The following is a 20,050-nucleotide window of genomic DNA, read 5'->3' on the forward strand; positions in this document are numbered from 1 at the left end:
AAGATGTTACTTCCAACCTGGACTGTGCAGTGGTGGACATGCTGTTGTGCATGTTTTGTAGGTCTACACCATGGATGTATTATCCATGGTCTACACACACACCAATGAATTGTGTTCCTATACATCAAATATAGCCCCGACCATGAAAATTTCATGTAAATCAAATAACGACTGTCACTAAAGGGTTACTTCCTATTGTCAGTAGGTGTGCTGTGACTATGACTCCATATCATCATGCAAATGTCTTTAGTAAGGAACTGAAGTTTGGGGCAGACAATATACCCACCTGGCTGGTGTATGCAGAGTGACAGATAAATCTGATTCTGACTCTAACATTAAAGAGACAGGCTGGGATTCTTGCCACACGTGAAAGTTTGAGGCAGACTGGATGAGGCACACAGAAGGGCCCCCACTGTCCAACAGATTCAAACCCCGAACCTTCTTGCTGTGAGGTGACAGTGCTAACCACTGCATCACCATGCTGTCCTAATTATTATTATTAATGTCCCCTCTAGAAAACAAGGCATCTAGCCCAACACATAATGTTTAGTTTGCACAAATGAATGTGAGCAGCTTGGATAATTTAACCTTTATTTCTATTAACGATCAAGAATAATTTGCTTCAAGTAGTACAATGCTCCTCATTTTACACACAGTCAGAGCAAATATGTTACAACGTATTCTTTATTTCATTCCCAGTTTAAATTAAATTAAATTCATCATAATATCATAGAAATTACTGTGGGGGAGGCAAGGGAATAAGACACTCATCACCTTCAAAATATTAAAATACCATTAAAAATCACTGTTCAAGTTTGCATTATCATTGTCATATACCATAAAGGTAGTCAAGTAGCTGTAATTTAAAAAATATGCATCACCTTCATAATGTTATATTAATGAACTAAAAGAACATTCCTTGGTGGTTGTACAGCAGCAGTGTCATAACATGGAGGTGTTGTTTTAAGTATCAGTCTTCATCTGCATCATCAAAAGCCACGCCAGTTGCTTGCAGCTTCCTGCAAAAAAGATGAACAGCTGTTGCTTTACATTCACAGACCTGTATAATGTGGATACTGTGAAAGGTTTATGAGAGATACACTTTACTTTTTAGTTCCTGGGTTGATGAGTGAAGCTCCTGGAAGTCGTCTCTTTACAGTCATTGATGAAGCACAATTCTGCTGCTGCCGGGGCTCGAACTCTGGAAAAATAAAATAAAAAATCATCTCTGTAAGCTGGTGAACTAAATTGCTGGCAACTTCATCAACAATTCACCGTATTTACAGAAGAAGGTGTGGATTAACTTTGTGTAACCAGTTTATCCAGACACCTACAGACAGCCGACAAATTAAAGGAAAAACCAACACAAAGTTGACTGCAAAAGCTATAGCACATCATTTTCATACTCATGCCCTATGGACGGAGGCATTATCATCCTGTTTCTCCACTCACTTTTCAGGTTTGCCCTTTAATTTGTCACCCATCTGTATGTTATAGGTGTTTACTTGCCATTCTAAATGAATGTACCAGCATCAAACTGTAGGCAAAGACAGCAACAGCTGAGCCACAGCTAAACAGCTTGGAGCAGGGGTTACCTGTGTATCCACTGACACCCAAGAAAGTGGATTAATAGCTTTTCAGTGAGAACCATGAAAATATAATTTTAAATGTACATCATATTTGCATGAAAATTGAAGTCCTAATCAACAAATGATGGGAAGAGGAAAAGGGCTTAAAAAAAAGACCTGAATGATGTTAGCCACAGTGAAAATGATAGCCTGAGTGTGAGAGAAACAGCAAAAATAACTCACAGGGAGAAAAAAAAATCATGCTTGACTTTATGTGGTACATAAAATGCCGAAAAAAATAAGCCCACTGTGATCAGAAGACTGTCACTAAATTTCAGTCACACCTATGTCAATCACATGTATGACATGCCTGCATGCCATAATGTGGTAACACTTAATAATTATGGTACAGACTATGTAGTAAAGTACTGCCGTGACTCATGATGATTTAGTTAAACTTGACAATGCAACTTCTACAGAAACTGCAGTGGGATTGCTGAAGTTTAACTGTGTTGTTGGCTGCTAAGAAAAGACTGAAGCTGCGCTTCATTGTTTGAAATGCAACTGCAGCAACCGTATAAAATAGAGCTGCAACTAACTCTGCCTGCCTGTCTGCCTGCCTGTCTGCCTGCCTGCCTGCCTGTCTGTCTGCCTGCCTGCCTGCGTCTGCCTGCCTGCCTGCCTGCCTGCCTGCCTGCCTGTCTGCCTGTCTGCTGCCTGCCTGCCTGCCTGCCTGTCTGTCTGCCTGCTTGCCTGCCATCATAGAAGTTGTCTAATCAAGTGATCTGAAGCAGATGTTTGTCCTGACCTGCACTCGGAGGTTTCCATGGTGATTTTAATTGCTTAGTTTCTACTGAGTGAGAAATGGATTCAGCTACACTGCATTGTTGGCTGCTAAGAAAAGTCTGAAGCTGTAGCTGAACAATACCTGGAGAAATGGCTCAGTGAACCTCTCATACAACGTTTTTATTTAAAAACTGTGCCTCATGTCAGAACAGTTTTTACACTGTTAATGGCACAAGACCTTCCTGAGCACGTCTGTGTGGTTTTGGTGTTCCTAGAGACAAAAATGTGAAAACAGGATCGAAAAGGAAAAAAAAAATTCTGCTTTTCTCTGAAAGTCCTGCTTCTGAATTTGTATTGCAGTTAATGGGACAGTTAGATGGTACTTCCATCACTCTGAGGCTAGTGTGTCACTTACAAAAAACATTTGCTGTTAAACATCTGGAGGGAAGTCAAACATACTGTTGCTGCCTGAGGTTCATGTGCAGGTCAGCTCTGCACAGACAGCTGGAGAACAGCCAGGCCTTTTATTCTTACCTCCAACAGCCTGTAGCTACTGTGAGGTTCCTGAGATCAGACTGCAGCACTAAAGTGGTGACTGAGATCAGAGAGTGTGTCCCAGCAGTCTGTTTCTTATTCAAATGAGCCCACCATGTCGAGATGAACTCATCTGAACTGACATGACAGTTTTTTTTATTTTTATGACAGGCGATTTCAGATAAAGGCCTTTGCAATTAACATTAATGTCTTTTCTTTGACAGTGTCATTTTATTATGAATCCTTATGCATTTCATTGGGATTTCTTTCAAGCTCCCCACTGGCTGATCATTTTAATGTTTGAAAATACATTTTTGCTAGCTGATTACTTTTTGAGTACAGTGTGGTCATCTTAAAATTACATTCATAAACAACTCCCGTTAACGAGTTACCCTACCAGGCTAATGCTGTGAGTTTAGTTTGAGTTAGTTGGCTGACTGCAGCATCAGGTCGGTTTACAATGTTGGAAGTGAATCACAAATGAAAATGTGAGTGGTTTACAAACTGCTTAGATCTCTCTGCTTCTCTGGCACAAGTGACTGTAACTAGCAGCTGTCAAACATTATTATATCAAATAACTTAACAAAAAAAAAAAAAAAAAAACATACCTGTGGGACACCATTGGTGATTTTTCACTGGACTGGCTGGCAGGGATCGAACTAGAGAGAATGACAAAACACACAGAGCACTGATTTCCAAGTGACGGCGGGTTACACAAGTAGAGTATAAGTTCTTGACTTCCTATAAACTCAGAACCCATGCTTTATGTGAGACAACTGCAATAAGTCACAAGAACAAAGTACATTTACTGTCAAGCTGAGTGAGGCTGTCAGCCATCCCGAACAACAGCTCCCTCAGTTCCTCCGTAGCCTGTGGACTTTCCAGCCTGGATAGGGTAACACTCAGGTCACCTGGACCGGAGCCCACCTGGAGCTCTGCCCCGGAGTCATGAACCACAATAGACACGTCCCCACTACCACAGGCCGACCTGAGGAAAAGAAAGGGGTATTCAGCCTCAGTTACCCAAAGGTGGTTACACTTTCTAATCCATGGGAGCTACTCTGTCTCATTACAAAGGATGTTCTGATGCTGACTGTGCAGCTTCACTGAAACCACTGAATTCTAGTCCCTTCCAAGAAATAATCAATGTTACACAAGGGCGTTTTAAAGGAGGCCAGACTGTAATCTTACCTGAGTTTTAGAACATAATCCTCTGTAGATTTCAAGGAAAACCTCTGTTTCTAAACAAACAGGTTACAATGTTACAGCAGGTACACAGTCAACACTCATGCATCGCGTGAAAATCTTAGGGGTCTGTAGGTGAAACTTACAAACTGGTTCAGTGTGTCCTCAGTGTAGTTTGTGCTCCAAACATCAGCAGCATCTGTCAGACTACAGCAGATGAAGAAAAACATAATGATGAAAACAGTAACATTAAATCTCACTTGGTCACATGTCCTTACACTGGCATTAAAAATGCACATCTCCTAACAGTAAACCATTACATATAGTACGCTTGGTTGAAATACCGGTGGCCAGCCAATGCTGGAAGCTTTGAAGCAGTCTTCATGCATCACTATTTTTTGTGGTCCTCAACTTTGAGTGTTACCCTTTGTTTATTTACTTTTCTATTTTTTGTCTTTTTTGAGGTCGTTTGTATTTATTGTATTTTCTATTCCATGGCAATGTTCCATGTCCTTTGCGTTCAAAATGTTTACATAAGTTGTGTTCATTATGAAAACAATAAACCACTAATCATAAAAAACCTAATTCCTTAAATGCTCTTAATAATAATAATATATTCACAAGAGGCAATTCTGGGTCCAAGCCCTTTTGTGCAGGACAGAAGAAAGACATGAGCAGCAACAAGCAGGCTTCAGGCTTCACAAAGCCAAGTGACAGCTGTAAGTTTACCTCCGTGTAAAATCGTGGGTGACCGATCACACACTTGTTTTATTTTCCAAATTCCTTCCCGTTAACAATGATGGAGACCACTGTGCTCTTAGGAACCTTTAATTTAGCTGAAATGTTTTGCATCCCTCCCCAGATCTGAGTCTGGACACAGCCCTGTCTCTGAGCTCTGCAGGCAGTTCCCTCCTCCTCATGGCTCAGCTTCCGCTCTGACATGCATTGTCAGCTTTGAGACAGGTGTTGATGAGGGGGAAACACGTTTTTTGAATTCATCGTAAGGCTGCAACATAACAAAATGTGACGACACTGAAAGGGTCTGAACACTTTCTGATGCACTGTAGAAGAATAATAACAAACAGACACAAAAGCAACAGAACCGCTGCAATGAAACTCTGAATACACATGTTCCCGATAAGATCTAAAGTGACCAATATGTCCTCAGAAACAGATCTTCTACTTAAGGGACAGCAGTTGGATTATTTACCATGTATCACATGCGTTCATATTATTGTGTTCAGCCCTGTACTTACTCGGTAAGGTCTGTGAAGGAGCGAGCTAACGTATACAGCATTTTCTATTTTTACAGCCAAGCATCCGACTCTAAATGTCTCTGTTATGTGAACACTTTATGCTTTGTATGCCGTCGTAATCAAAGGTGACCAATAATTCATCTTAACACTACGACTTGTTTTAAACTGTAACAGCACTCATTCTGATGGTACCAATAAACTGTCTGATTCTGAATGGAGGCGGGCTGTGTTGTGTCCCTGCTCACCACTGCACATGTTTAAAGCAGCCTCTGACTCACCGAACACACAGGATTCCGCTCTTTCTGCGCGTGTAGCAGAGGAATTTCCGCTGGCTGTGTTTCTCGACCACGGTGAAGTACGACGGCTGGCGAGCGTCCATGACTCCCTCCACCCTCCTCCCCGCGCAGCGACGGACTTCTTCTTCTACTGCTGATTCTTCGTCCTCCTTCTTCTTTCGGGATTCTACGGCAGTTGTCATTCTTTCGTTGCCTTACTGCCTCCCTCTGGATTCACACTGCAACTTCTTCTTCGCCTTCAATGACAGTCTTGTAAAAGGTCCCGTCTCTTTCATAAATCTGATGATCTTCTCAAACCACCAGCCATTCCTCCGCAGTCACTCTCAGTTTTATTAGCGCAGTTATATTACGTAGTAATGTTATATCATGGCTGAGCCGAAATATTCGATTGTCTCTGCACGATTACTGCGGCCAAAAGAAGTCACGGTAAAGATGTTGTCAAAATATCTATAGAACATTTGGGGAAAAAAGAGAGGGAGGGGGAGAGAGAGAATCCGTGACCATAACTGTACAAAAGCACACATAAAGAACAGTTCCAGTGGAAAGGCAACCAGGTGGACTGATCAGCACAATCTCAATATTTCATTCTTTAACTATCACGGTCATTGTCAATACCAGCAGCATATTGCGACAGCTCGAATTCTGTCCTGTCCTTGCCAGGCGCTTGTTTTTTCTGTTTCTAACTTTAATAGCGTCATGAAAACTGCACCAATTGTATCCAGGTTGATATTATTGTGTAGTGATCAGTGAGCCAGACATTTCACAGGTCTCATCAACTCACCAACCTCAGCGGCTGCGGCGAAAACTCGAGGGAACAGCGCTGAATGTCCTTCCGAGCACCGTGCGGCAGCCGGGGCGCGTAGGGACCGTCATCAAATTGCAATATCTGATTTTTCCGTTTGGACAAATAAACAACAACAGCAAAGAAATACTGTCATTACCACAGGGTCAAGAGTCTCATAGCATGTTATTATTCACTCATATACTCAATAGTGCCACCATTTGGTCAATTATTAAGCATTTTATCATTTCCCTAATATCTCATGCACAGTGAGGCGTATCAAAACAGTATTTGGTCAGTAAGTTCCTTGGATGAAGCTGATTCAAAACACAGATCTACTTGTCATCTGTTTGTAAGGTCAATATTGATCTTTTACAAGCACTTTCTCACAGGTAATCATGTGGAAATATTCCAGAAACAATTATTATTCATGAGCATTATTTATGAATATTTCTGGGTTTTATTTTGAAATAGCTCTCTGGAATTTCAACTTACAAACACCATTCCACTTCTCATCTCTTTGTAAGGTTGGTATTTATGTTTCACAACCATTATTTCCCAGAAAATCAAGTAAAAAAATATTCCACATACAGTTAGTATCCATTGAGCACTCTTTATGAATATTTCTCGGTTTTATTTTGAAATAGCTCTCTGGAATTTCAACTTACAAACACCATTCCACTTCTCATCTCTTTGTAAGGTTGGCATTTATCTTTCACAACCATTTACTCTCAGAAAATCATGTAAAAATATTCCAGAAACAATTGGTATCCATCCAGCACACTTTAGTAATATTTCTCGGTTTGATTTTGAACTTCAACTTACAAACGCCATTCTACTTCTAAACTGTTTAGATTGTATTACCTTATACATTATAAACCTTTAACAAACACGTCTTGAAGAATTATGAATAATCTTGACAAACTAATTAGTCACTGAACAATATTCATGAATATTTCAAACTGTTTTATTGCCAGTGTTGAATTTTTTCTGACACATAATAGGCCAACCTTGGAATCAACAAAGGCCACACTGCCATTTTGATGATGTTGTAGTGTTTTCCTCATCCCACTCTGCATCGGACATTGTCACACAACGTGGATGGTACCATCTTCTGCATTTTGTGCATTCAATCTGAAATACATTTTTAAAATCAAATATCCACCAGTATTAGATTGTAGTCTTTTAAATATACTGTTATTATACTGACAATAGTATATCTAACAACAGATCTTTTTTTCCAAAAATATCTATTTTAGGTGCAGCTTTAGACTATTTTTCAAGTATACTACTCACCCATTTTGTGGTTTGGGTCTGTCCTTTTGGATACTCCTGGCCACAACTGGAGCAATGATCTTTTTCACTGAAGACTGAAATATTGTAATTTTATAAATTATCCCACGGTTGATTTAGGAGTTGGTAAGTAACATGAAAATGAATATACAGGTCTAACTGTTTTTTTTGACACCACTGTATTAGACATGGGCCCCATGACAACCACCTTAAAATGAAGCTGAAACATTTCTTGTGGCTAGATGCAGTAATTGATCAGAAGAAGAAGAAGTCTACAAACCAGAGCACTGCAGAATAGTTTTGGCCATGTTGATCCTCAGGTCTTTTAAGCCTTTTTGTGACATGGGTATTGTGATGTTCTGGGGGACAAGAGGAAAAGCCTCCACCACATCTTCAGCAATCTGTTTTGTCAATGAAATACAGAGTAGACTGAAAATGTGACTTTTTAGATGATATGGTGAACGTTGTCATGTTAAAAACTTACAAAACACATTTTTAGACTTTTTCCCCATATTCACACAATTGATCTGAGGATTAAGAGCTCACCTTCATGACAAAAACACCACAGCTATAGCCATCTTTTTGGATGCTGTGGTTGATTGTAGCTGGCTGCCACTTGACACCCACCCAATCAGTCTTCTGATGCCGGTTTTGTTGCATGTTGAAGTACTGGCTGTAGTGATTGTTGACTAATTTAACACAAATGTAGCCTTTTTGTTATAATGTCATACTTTGCAAAAACATAGAAAAGGGTTTAGCTATTATTATTACATAAATGATATCATTTGCTCCAAAATAAAAAAATAAAATTAATTAAATAATATGCAATTGTGCACACAGTTGTCTGATATGACGAGTTATATAGTAATCTACTGTCCATTAAAATTACCAGACCCTACACCCTACCGAAACCGTGATGCAGCTTCATTTGAGTCATTGTCCTCAGTCTGACCCATGGGATCCATGATGTACACATTTTTGTTTGACTTGTGCAGATACTAAAAGGAAAAGATACACGCCATTACAATTTCACTATTACTTTATCATTTAATTTGAGGCAGAGAGTATTTTTCTGATAACACTTACCAGGAATTTCCAGTGGTTTTGTCCAACATTGATGGCCCCTATGATTCCGTCGTAGTTGTCAAAGTCAACCTTATACAGTAATATAAAAGCATTTTTAAGGTAATGTTTCATGTTTCTTAAGTGTAATATGTTTTCATTATACAAATTGAAAACATTATACAAATTAAATATATATACCTTGCGCAATGAGTGATTACTCATGGCAGACAGTGCTCCAAAAACTATTACTCCAGCTAAGTAATGGTTTAAGAGGTATATTCTTTTCCCCAAACCATTCGTGTTCAGGATGGCTCTGAGGTAGCATTCGATTGTCTGAAAAATAAGTTATTCTATAAATGATTTCTCTGCTAACTTCAGAAACTTTAGAAATGCAAAGGTGATGTTTGTTATGTCAGAAATATTTTTGCCATTTAGCTGATGAGACCAGGGCAAGGCCAGCCAGCAACAAAAAAAGAGGGAAAATTGCAAAAGCAATAACTGCTGGTATAAGTAACACCTTCTATAACAGGCTGGGGAAAACTCCATCGTTGGAGATACTTGCGGGTATTTTTACATTTTATTCTTAGAAATAATGGTTGTGAAAGATAAATGCCAACTTACAAAGAGATGAGAAGTGGAATGGTGTTTGTAAGTTGAAATTCCAGAGAGCTATTTCAAAATAAAACCCAGAAATATTCATAAAGTGTGCTCAATGGATACTAATTTTTTCTGGAATATTTTTTTACATGATTTTCTGGGAAATAATGGTTGTGAAACATAAATACCAACCTTACAAAGAGATGAGAAGTGGAATGGTGTTTGTAAGTTGAAATTCCAGAGAGCTATTTCAAAATAAAACCCAGAAATATTCATAAAGAGTGCTCATTGTTCACTAATTTTTTTTTTTATTATATTTCCACATGATTACCTGTGAGAAAGTGCTTGTGAAAGATCAATATTGACCTTACAAACAGATGACAAGTAGATCTGTGTTTTGAATCAGCTTCATCCAAGGAACTTACTGACCAAATACTGTTTTGATACGCCTCACTGTGCATGAGATATTAGGGAAATGATAAAATGCTTAATAATTGACCAAATGGTGGCACTATTGAGTATATGAGTGAATAATAACATGCTATGAGACTCTTAACCTTCTGGTAATGACAGTATTTCTTTGTTGTTGTTGTTATTTTTTTATTTGTCCAAACGGAAAAATCAGATATTGCAATTTGATGACGGTCCCTAAGCGCCCCGGCTGCCGCACGGTGCTCGGAAGGACATTCAGCGCTGTTCCCTCGAGTTTTCGCCGCAGCCGCTGAGGTTGGTGAGTTGATGAGACCTGTGAAATGTCTGGCTCACTGATCACTACACAATAATATCAACCTGGATACAATTGGTGCAGTTTTCATGACGCTATTAAAGTTAGAAACAGAAAAAAACAAGCGAATATCGAATACAAAACCAATTTCACCTCGGTTCATTGGCATGGGCTAACATTAGCATACACATAGCTAAAACAGTCAATTCAGCCAGATTTCCAAAGCCTAAAACATTTCAGTGGATGTGTTGATAGTTTGACAGTTGTTTCTGCCACATTTCGAGAACATTTCTGTTTGATGCAGATGCTTATCTCCAAATCTGGGCAGCTCACCAGAAATATGTAAGCAGCCCATCTTCTAGCACCTGTCAGCTGGTTGCCAGGTTTGTTTCTTGGGGAGCTTTTGGACAACAGTGTTTTCAATGGATGTGTCTCCCTCCCTTTAATTGTAAAGAATCAGCAGGGCCAGCAAATTTCTTTTAGTTCTCTGATGTCATATTAGAGCAGTTGTGTTAAGATAACAACATTCTTTCATCCACTTCTATTAACTGTTTCTCAAATGTTTAAAAAAATGAATATTAAAGCAATGATTTGGTAATATTATAGTAAAATAATCCCAAATATTTTTATTGACATCCACCCCTATACAATTTAAGGAACCTCTTAATCACTCACATGATAGACAGAAAAAATCGCTGCTGGTCCAAAAGTGGTAAACCCTCCACAAACACCCATAATGTAATGTAACACCTGCAAGCTACAGTTTATGTTGCTAAAGTCAACATGCACTGAGCTGGCATTGCCTTCTCTTACCACTGCAACATGCAGTACATCCAACACAGCCTTTTCATAATGATGATGCTCTGCTTAGTCGTAATCTATTTAGTGTGAGTTGTCTTACAAATGGCTTTAACATCCACAAAAGTATTGTCCATTATTATATTCAATGACATTTGGAAACAATAAGAACTTGCTTATTGCCAGGAAGGTTTATTTGGCAAACAGGGCAGCAGGGGAATAAAACAACAATGAAGCAGAATAAAGAGACTACAAGGGTTTATTGATTAAAGCACATTAGACAAACACCTTAATAATGGATTGCACACTAGCCCCTTGAAACCACACATCAAGTTGGAGTCATGATATGGTAAATACAGGCCACAGGTCTCATACTAAGTCTAATGACTATTTCAACCAAGGGTATAGTAGTAATGGAGGGTGCCACCTTTCTTCAGGAAGCAGTCGTGCTCATGTGTTCCCACCTTGATCTGTCTCTGGCAGACTCCCAGCAGGTCATCAGAGAGGAAATCACTATCGTAAACCTCAAGCCTCAGTACTTCACTCTCCTGGGCCTTAAAGTGGGTGAACTCCTCCTCCCACCAGGGGTTGGCATTGTTGTTACGTATGGATGTTGTACCCAGAGTGGCTGAGCCACAGAACACCTTGACGTAGCCGTCTGTGGTTCCAAGGATGTTGGAAGGAAGCTTGCTCGCCCGCAGGTTAAATAGCTTCAGCTGGGCTTCAGCCACAGTGAGACAGCACAGGGCCGAGAGGAGGAGGGGAAGACTGGAGGCCATGGCTTCACAGGAGGCTGTGGAGAAGTAACAGCTTTTCAATCTGGGTACATGGATTTGTGATGGTATTATGACACACACACACACACGCACACACACACAGTGTTCAGTCCTTGTGACTGCACTACCCCATATGTGCTCTCTTACGGTGGCCCATAACATTCAGATTAACTGCCGTCTAAAAGTTGTAGGTGATGCTACCTTAATCTTTCAAACAGCATTTTTTCAGTCACTCGTATAAGGTCCATATTATTTGCTTCCTCTTGGTCAAATTATTCTGAATTATAATTTCTTTGACTGTAACGCTGATCACACTAAAAAGAAATTTGCCGTCAATAACCAAAAAAAGTGTCATTTAAAAACATTGCTGTACAGGGAGACCATAGGCTAGATGAGTTGTGACAGGCTCCAGTTTAATTATGAGATCTGAGCCAGTAAATAAAATGTGATATCACTGCCAAACCCTCTACCAGTTATCTGCCTACATCAGCCCTTCTGCCAAAGATCCTGGTGCAATCTTTCATTCTGACTTTAAGCAAATTTGTTTGTTTGTTTCATATTGCTTGTCTTGCTTTTCTTTTCTTTTCTTGTCTTTTTCTTGTCTTTTAAACAATGTAGAAATCCCAGATGTTCCATCACAAGAATTAGACAGCGATGTTATTAGGTCTCTATCTCAATATTATGAGAAAGTTAACATGAAAAAACAAAACTGAAACATAAAAAGACCGAAACGATGAGAAATCGGGATTTAGCAGAGGAGATAAATATAACTTGATGACAAATAAAAATGTAAAAAAAAATGTCAGCAAGTGGAGAGGCCTTGAACGGTCAAGTGACCAAAATTAAAGGATAATCAGAGTAAGCAAAAATATAGGAAATACAAAATGAACATTTTCTTTTAATAATCCAGATTCTTTTAAAAGAATTCAGATTAAAAGCATGTGAACAAACATGCAGAGCAGAAATGGCCTATGGGTGCTAAAAAGAGATTAAAAGGGAAAACACAAACACCAAACTGAGCAAACAGTACAGTTCAGTGCAGTAACATATGTCAAATCTTACCTGTAGTCTAGATGACTTGTATCTCACCACACTGTCTGTCGTTCCATATGATTTTAAGGTCAGCAGAGCTTATATCAGCTTCATCCCACCCTCCCACAATACGCTGAGAACACAGCCTGTTACACTCTCAGCATTACATAATATGACAGAACTTGGCCATCGGCCACCATCTAATCAGATCTACTTTATTTGTCCAACCGTACAGTCTCAAAAGGCAAAGACACCAAGTATCCCAGACAAGTTCACAGTTTTTCTGGAAGATATTTTACTTTGGAATCATAAGCTACTGATTTATTTTACAGATGTATATCACAATTTAAACATGTTTCTACATTTTTTTCAGTAAATGTCATTTCATGCATCCACACCACCGTAAGAACAGGGGACCATGTGAAATTTTGTGAAATCTGAGGAGGTATACACATCTGGAGATTGAATTATAAATATTTTTTTCTAATTATTCAGGTGTAATTCAGTTGTTAAGTGTTTTATTACTTGTTTTGTTTGGAACTCTCCTGTAGTTCCTGTATGGATTTTCACCATTATAACTTCGACACCCTTATGTTCTGTATCGCTATACAGTATGGCTCACTGCTTCCAATGTGAACATAATTCCCAAGGACAAGAGGCTGTTTCACCTGTTGATGTAGAGGTTTTTGGGCTTACATGGCCAAAAAGAGGAATGGGAAATGAGTATCAAAAAGGGCTAATATCAAATTTTGCTACTCTTCATAGATGTGCCCAATTCTCATGACTATTGGTTTGCAAGAACTTGTGTAATGTTCATAAGGAATTTTTCAATTTAATCTAAGTAAACTAAACTAAGTAGGTTAATAGCAAATAAGAATACACAATAAAGTTTGGTTGTTGCAGCACAGTTTATTTTTCATTGCCAACCTTGTAAAAGGGTAAAATAGCCAATGATAAAGTGTGACAAAAGAACCTGAATTTAGTTTATTGATTCATTTAATTGAGTTTATGTGAGTATTTTTCCGCTTTAATCCTAAATGATGAATCATAAATTTGGAATGGAGAACCTCAGGTAGTCTCGAAATCAGGTTTAGAAATCAAACATTGGGGTATTAACATTCCTCAGAACCAGTCCGAGAGATGCAGGTTGCACGTAAAGACTAAAGGTCAGATACATCTATACACGCCTAATGACTGCCTCAGCCAAGGGTGTAGGTGTAATGGAGGGTTCCACCTTCCTTCAGGAAGCAGTCGTGCTCATGAGTTCCCGGTTTGATCTGACGCTGGCAGACTCCCACCAGGTCATCAAAGATGATGTCACTGTCGTAAACCTCAAGCCTCAGTATTTCATTCTCCTGGGCCTTAAAGTAGTAGAACTCCTCCTCCCACCAGGGGTTGGCATTATCATTACGGATGGATGTTGTACCCAGAGTGGCCGAGCCACAGAACGCTTTGACGTAGGCATCTGTGGTTCCGAACAAGTCGGAGGGAAGACCGCTGGCCCGCAAACCAAACAGCTTCAGCTGGGAGTGAGCCACGTTCAGACTGCAGAGCACCAGCAGGAGGAGAGGAAGACTGGAGGCCATGGCTTCGCAGGACACTATGGAGGTGGAACAACAAATCCACATTGTAGCAAGCATTCTGAAATGTTTTCTCACATCTGATTTTTCACTAATTTAATTTTGTGTTGCAATAGTGCTAATAATGAGTCTTTTAAGTGTTTTTAGTTGGCCGTTTTGTAACATAAAATCATAAATAATTTTGGAGACAAACCTCAAATAGGCAGGAGGTGTTACTCCTTTGGTACAATAGTTAACACTCAGTTGTCAGACCTTGCCAGGTAAAATCCAGTCTACATGATTGACCTAATCTCCACACTGCACCACTACTCTTGTGCACTTCAGAGTGCCCTCTTACTGCTTTTCCATCAGTCAGGACACAGTCGCTCACAGTCTGCCCTGGTAAGCCTGATGAAGCCAGCTGCAGCACGCACCAGCAGGCCATCCTGGTATCATTTCTGTTAACCTCTCTTTATTAAATCATTTTAATAAAAAAGGGAATAAATAATCTCAAAGGATAATATGTAAGGATAAAATGTAGGAACAAGTATAAGTTTCATTTAAAAAGGGTTATTAATGTTAATGTTATTCATAGACATGCTGCGTTTCTTGAAGACAAATTTCCGCTGCAGATTAATGCACTTGGTGCATGTTTTGTTGTCTTTGTTCTTTGCTTAAACTTGCTACAGAAATATTTTTTTTGTTACAATATATCTAATAACATAACAGGAAGACAAATTACCCAATATGTTAGTATACTAGAAAAACATTTTTTTTCTCAGTGTAGCAGCTCTGGGATTTTATTCATTTGACATTCCTCAAAGATCAGTTCCTCAGGGTTAAGTCTTATGCTGACTTTGTCAAATCTGAGGAAATAACTCTGGTGTTATTATAGTGGTATCATCAGGGTTATCCCAGACAAACACAAATTCATAAAAATAAAGCCTGTGTGACAAACTGTAGAGTTTGAAAACATGAGAGTTTACAATCTAATGAAAAACTGACAGCTCCTCCCCATGAAGATAATACAAGCCTACACAGTTATCTTCTTTCCACACACAACCTGTTGAGTTAAACATTTAGGAGCTATTGCATCATCCTCTCTGAAGGCCAGTGTGAAAATTAAGCTACAAACCAGCTGGATTTGTTTCGACCGTTGTTCCTTTCACAGTTGCACACAATTCACAATATGTCATGGAAATTTCAGAAACTTAGTCTTTCTTCACGCTTAGTTTCTACAAATGTAAAACACTACTGGATGAAAATGAAGCTAATTATCTAAACAGAAATAAGATAGATATAAAATACCAACAATATTGAGCATTACTGTTTTGAAAATAGACTAAATAACAGCCAATAAGTAGAATATGTAAATAAGATTAGTGTTATTGTTTTTAATGGAAATAACTAATTAATAGATACAGTTTGCAGTATTAGATGCAGGCATAATCCTTTACATAAATCTTACTGTCAAACTAAATGATTCTATGTTATGAGTGAATATATTTTCAAACCTAATATATTTTTAAGTCATAGTTTCACTGATTATTTAATTTTTATTTTATCTTTTTATTTCAGTTTGTTCTTTGGATTGATTTATTAAATTGACTTTATTTGTCATGTCTTTGGTTTATTACATATAGTGGTTCCTTTTATTACCTATTTAAATATCACTTCATGAAACACCTAATAATGTAATCACTTCGTTAGGGGAATAATTCATTCATTTGTAAACCTAGTTTTTAGTGTGCAATTAGATACCAGTTAACATAATGTTTTATAACCATTTACAAGACACATGTGGTCATCCACATCAGTGACGTGAGTATCAGTGTAATTGCATGTACAGCGACACATTTATCACTTTGATCTCTCTTTTCATTACCTGATTTTAACACCAATATCTCGACAAAAGTTAAGAAGCAAGACAGGCTAAATCAATCAATGTCCAGAAAGCTGTTAACAACATCCATCCATTTCCTATACCGCTTATCTGAAGCTGGGTTGGGGGGTGGAGCCAATTCCAGCTGACATTGGGCGAGGGCAGGGTACACCCTGGACAGGTCACCAGTCTATTGCAGGGCTGACACATAGAGACAAACAACCTAAGGGCAATTTAGAGTCAACAGTTAACCTAATGTGCATGTTTAGACTGTGGGAGGAAGCCAGAGTTCGAACCCAGAACCTTCTTGCTGTGAGGCGACAGCGCTAACCACTGCACCACCCTGCAGCCCACAGCAACATATCAGTGCCTTTGATGTTGATATAGTGAACTTGTTAGCAAACCGTTCCAGCAGTTCGGAAGCAACATTATAATTAATAAACTGGAGTTGTGAGTTCACAAGCCCACAGTCAGTCCTCTATCAGCTGTATTTTTTGGTCTCTACCAACTCCTGAGGGAAATATGTGGCTCTTTTGATGCTAATTGCTCCATCGTGTTCACCAGCACAAGAACATGAACTGCAAAGTAGCAGAAGTGATAGTAGGAGTGCTCCTGCATTCGAGGTACAGGTTGCAGTGATAACTCGGCACCAGCAGTATTACAGCTATAACAAATAACAGACTGTCATAACTTATAAAAGGGGACATTCGGGGTAGCAGTGACCTAGAAGAATGGATCACTTTGAAGAAATGAAAAGGAAAACTTAAAAACTGGCCATAACTAGAAGATTATATGTGAAAGGCTTACCTGTAGTCTTGATACCTTGCTTCTCACTTTTCCATTTGCAGTTCCATGTTTTAAAGGCCAGCAGAGTTCATATCAGTTTGATAATAAAAACCCTCCCATAACATCTGCTGCACTCTCAGCATTACACAGCAAGACAGACTCTGGAGTTTTTTGGCTGTTATACAAAAATTAAGAGAAGATTGGCAATACAAATTTTAAACTGAATGTGCTTTATTGGCATGACCATAATTAAGTACAAGATTAACACAACAGCTTGTTCATGTTTCACAATATAAGAATAATAAGAACTCAAAAAACTGACTTACGTAAAAGGTGTTGTGATGAACCCACAGAGAATTACCACAATCACTGTGATAGGCACACAGCCTCGCGTGCTTGGGAGTACAACCACATGGAGTCTGAGAGATGTAGGTGAGAGAATTGTGTGAGGTAGAAGGCCTGCAGTAGGTTAATCAAAGAATAAGCCATTAACTGAAAGTTAAGGCATAAAGATGAGTTTGGATATAAAGGTCTGAATGGCGTCAGTCTGATATCAGAAGGAAGGCTGTTGCAGGGGACTTTGGCAGACTTCTTTTTAACTCTGCAGACAGACAGGAGCCCTGCACTCTGAGAGCAGGGAGCATGGAAGGGAATATAATCTTTAAGATATGAAGGGGCCTGCCCATTTACAGTTTGATTTTGTATGTCATAAAGAACACCTTAAAGTCTGATCTGACATTGATAGAGAGCCAGTCAGGGCAAGCAAAATTGGTGTTATGAGGTAAATGTGCTATAGGCTGGTATATTAAACCAAAAGGTGGCAGTGTCAGCCTTCACTAGACTGGGCTGGATGAATGAGACTGTGCACTTCATCCTGACTATTGAAGTAAAGACAACTCCTCTGCTTGCTTCTTTTTTGGATACCTACACAGTAAGTTTGTCCTCATTCTGAAGCACCTGAAGACTGAAGCAGGCCTGGAAACAAAACATTTCAATCACCAAGTCCGGATGACACAAATGTGTGAGTCTCTGCATTAGTCCTGGTGATGTCCTCAATGTGCTGATCAAAAAAGAGGGTAGCCACACTACTATTAACCTAGCAGGCTGTGTAATCACCTGTTACTTGCTAAATAGACAAGTCCTAATAAAAACTTGATTTAAACATCTGTCTATATTACTGGATAAAATAGCAGCAGCTACACCAGTAAGATGAAGGCCATCCACTTTCTGCAGGTCAGGGCAGTCCCAGAGAGACAGCCAGTAATCCACAAAACCAAATCTCTGCTATCTACAAAGATGAGCCAGCCAGGTGTTCAGTGAAGTAAGCCTCCTTACCTCGGAGGATCAAGGGAAGAGAGTAAGTTAATCGATGCCGACCTATTTTTCTGACAAATTCAAATGTGCTGGCTAGGCTTTCTTTTGAAATTTCAGACTCCTTAATCCTTGCTGAAGCTCGTGGTTGAGTGTCCATGGGTTCCTTGTTCCTCCCTATGTGAGGACGGGTAATGTGAATATTACATACATTACAAATGCAGAGAACAGACAGAGCCTCACAGGATAAAGTGAACAGAGTTAATTGTGAACATTCAAAAGGGGTGCAGGGGAAGAAAAACAAAGAGGCGTCCAAGTCCAAGCAAAGCCAATCGAGTTGAGGGACGCGTCCGTTCACAGCGTCCGACTGGGAATCCAGGTGGTGTTTAGGGCAGACGAGACAGGAGGAGGTGTTCAGGTGAGTGCAGGCAGGACACTGGAGGACGGTGGGTCAAGGTAGAGCATGCAGGCAGACCAGGAAACAGCAAGGTGAGTGTAGACTGATGCAGGAGAGACAACAATCTGGCAGGGAAGGGTGAGCAGGTCCAGAGTATGTACGCAGGTAGGCTTGATTGGAGATGATGGGAAGGTGAGTGGAAACAGCAGGGGTTTGGCATGAGGTAATCAAGGCGGAGTCAAATGGTTGCTAGGAGGACGAGTCTGCCACAGCGTGCTCTGACACTTAGACACACAGAAGAACAACAAGGGAGGAGGAATATGGTTAATAATTAGGCTATGGATTTAACCCCGGGTCTCTGATTAGCATGAGTGAATGTGTCACTATGGGATCGCCTCCTTTGTGACCTCATCAGGATATAGATAAGATAAGATATATATTAGGCTGAGATAGTGTCAGTTGTCAACAAGCAAACAAGCTTACCTCTACCTCGCTTCCACAGCAAGGAGGGGGGTCTGGTGAAACACTCCCTCATGCTAATCAGAGAACCGAGGTTATATCCACAACCCAAGGTTCTCTTTCATATCATTCATTTTGTGTCTCACTATAGGAGAAATACTGACTCCTGGGTTGCAAGACAAGCCTGTAAAGAAGACAACTGTCTCCAGTGGCACCTCAAATGAGAGGATCCATAGTGTCAATAACACTGTGTGGGAGTCGCACCCCATTCAAGTTGAATCACTGGCCAAGCCCATAGGGCCAGCCTCTCTGAGTGGCTGCCTGACACAGCAGGTGCCTGCCTACTGGTAACTGCCATGGCAGGCTGGACAGAAGTTGAAAAAATCTCCACCAGCCAGTGTTCCCCTGGCCTCATAGTCAGCCCCGCTTCCCTCACTCTGGCCAGAGTTGGAGGAATGAGAGCTACTGGGGGAAATTCATAAAGGAGGGTACTTGGCCACTCTTCACCTGTGCAACATCGTGAGAATCAGAAACATCCTGGCTGAAAAGAATGCTGCAAAACTAGTTCATGCATTTGTGACCTGCACTGGACAACTGTTCTTTATTATCAAGATGTCCCAGAAACTCATGTCATTAACTTTTAATGACTATTATTTTTTCTCTCCCATCATTTGTGCTTCTCCTCTCTCTCTCTCTGTCTTTCTCTGTCCTCATTCTGCAGGTCTCTCTGTTTCTGCAGCAGGATTCAGATCTCCCACTACAACACTCATTATTATCATTATTGTTGTTGTTGTTGTTGTTGTTGTTGTTATTTGCTATTATTGTTGATAACACCATTACCTGTAGTATATACAGCTTTTCCTTGTCCCTCTCTCTCCTCTTCCTTTTTCTTCTCCCCCCGCCCCCTCTATCTCTTCTTAAACCCAACCGGTCGAGCAGACGGTCGCCCTGAGCCCGGTTCTGTT

The 20,050-nt window shown here is 39.8% G+C and overlaps 2 protein-coding genes across 7 annotated transcripts; both read right to left on the reverse strand.

The window, feature by feature from the left end:
• Positions 1–574: 574 nt before the first annotated feature.
• On the reverse strand, positions 575–6,429 carry paxx (PAXX non-homologous end joining factor). Of its 3 annotated transcripts, XM_071481864.1 has the most exons (8): positions 6,407–6,429; positions 5,608–6,072; positions 4,220–4,280; positions 4,080–4,129; positions 3,692–3,876; positions 3,497–3,547; positions 1,108–1,201; positions 575–1,019 (listed from the first exon to the last, which is right to left on the reverse strand). In XM_071481864.1, exons 2-8 carry the CDS (start codon positions 5,805–5,807, stop codon positions 971–973), a joined length of 690 nt encoding a protein of 229 aa, XP_071337965.1. In that variant the 5' UTR covers positions 5,808–6,072; positions 6,407–6,429; the 3' UTR covers positions 575–970. The 3 variants fall into 3 exon arrangements, with proteins under 3 accessions (XP_071337965.1, XP_071337966.1, XP_071337964.1); XM_071481865.1 differs by lacking the exon at positions 6,407–6,429 and having other exon boundaries at positions 3,698–3,876; positions 5,608–6,367; XM_071481863.1 differs by lacking the exon at positions 6,407–6,429 and having other exon boundaries at positions 5,608–6,358.
• A 270-nt stretch (positions 6,430–6,699) lies between these two features.
• On the reverse strand, positions 6,700–17,089 carry LOC139623566 (perforin-1-like). Of its 4 annotated transcripts, XM_071481867.1 has the most exons (8): positions 12,722–13,893; positions 8,963–11,676; positions 8,786–8,854; positions 8,606–8,697; positions 8,246–8,388; positions 7,980–8,100; positions 7,703–7,776; positions 6,700–7,540 (listed from the first exon to the last, which is right to left on the reverse strand). In XM_071481867.1, the coding sequence occupies exons 3-8, from the start codon at positions 8,812–8,814 to the stop codon at positions 7,424–7,426; spliced, it is 576 nt and encodes a 191-aa protein (XP_071337968.1). In that variant the 5' UTR covers positions 8,815–8,854; positions 8,963–11,676; positions 12,722–13,893; the 3' UTR covers positions 6,700–7,423. The 4 variants fall into 4 exon arrangements, with proteins under 4 accessions (XP_071337968.1, XP_071337967.1, XP_071337970.1 ...); XM_071481866.1 differs by having other exon boundaries at positions 8,786–11,676; XM_071481869.1 differs by lacking the exons at positions 6,700–7,540; positions 7,703–7,776; positions 7,980–8,100; ... (1 more) ...; positions 8,606–8,697; positions 8,786–8,854 and adding an exon at positions 16,940–17,089 and having other exon boundaries at positions 11,125–11,676; positions 12,722–14,291.
• Between the last annotated feature and the right edge of the window lie 2,961 nt (positions 17,090–20,050).

The sequence above is a fragment of the Trachinotus anak genome, unplaced genomic scaffold (genome assembly GCF_046630095.1).
Source record: "Trachinotus anak isolate AG129_WGS33_773 ecotype Australia unplaced genomic scaffold, CSIRO_AGI_Tana_v1 ptg000008l, whole genome shotgun sequence".
Taxonomy (NCBI): Eukaryota; Metazoa; Chordata; class Actinopteri; order Carangiformes; family Carangidae; genus Trachinotus; species Trachinotus anak.

Coding starts and splice junctions, on each gene's coding strand:
- paxx (XM_071481864.1), bottom strand. CDS start 5,807: ATGACAACTGCCGTAGAATCCCGAAAGAAGAAGGAGGACGAAGAATCA. Junction 4,281..5,607: donor AGCGGAATCCTGTGTGTTCG/GTGAGTCAGAGG, acceptor CATCTGCTGTAG/TCTGACAGATGCTGCTGATG. Junction 4,130..4,219: donor AGGACACACTGAACCAGTTT/GTAAGTTTCACC, acceptor CTGTTTGTTTAG/AAACAGAGGTTTTCCTTGAA.
- LOC139623566 (XM_071481867.1), bottom strand. CDS start 8,814: ATGTTGGACAAAACCACTGGAAATTCCTG. Junction 8,698..8,785: donor AAAACCACTGGAAATTCCTG/GTAAGTGTTATC, acceptor TTTTCCTTTTAG/TATCTGCACAAGTCAAACAA. Junction 7,777..7,979: donor AACTATTCTGCAGTGCTCTG/GTTTGTAGACTT, acceptor ACAATATTTCAG/TCTTCAGTGAAAAAGATCAT.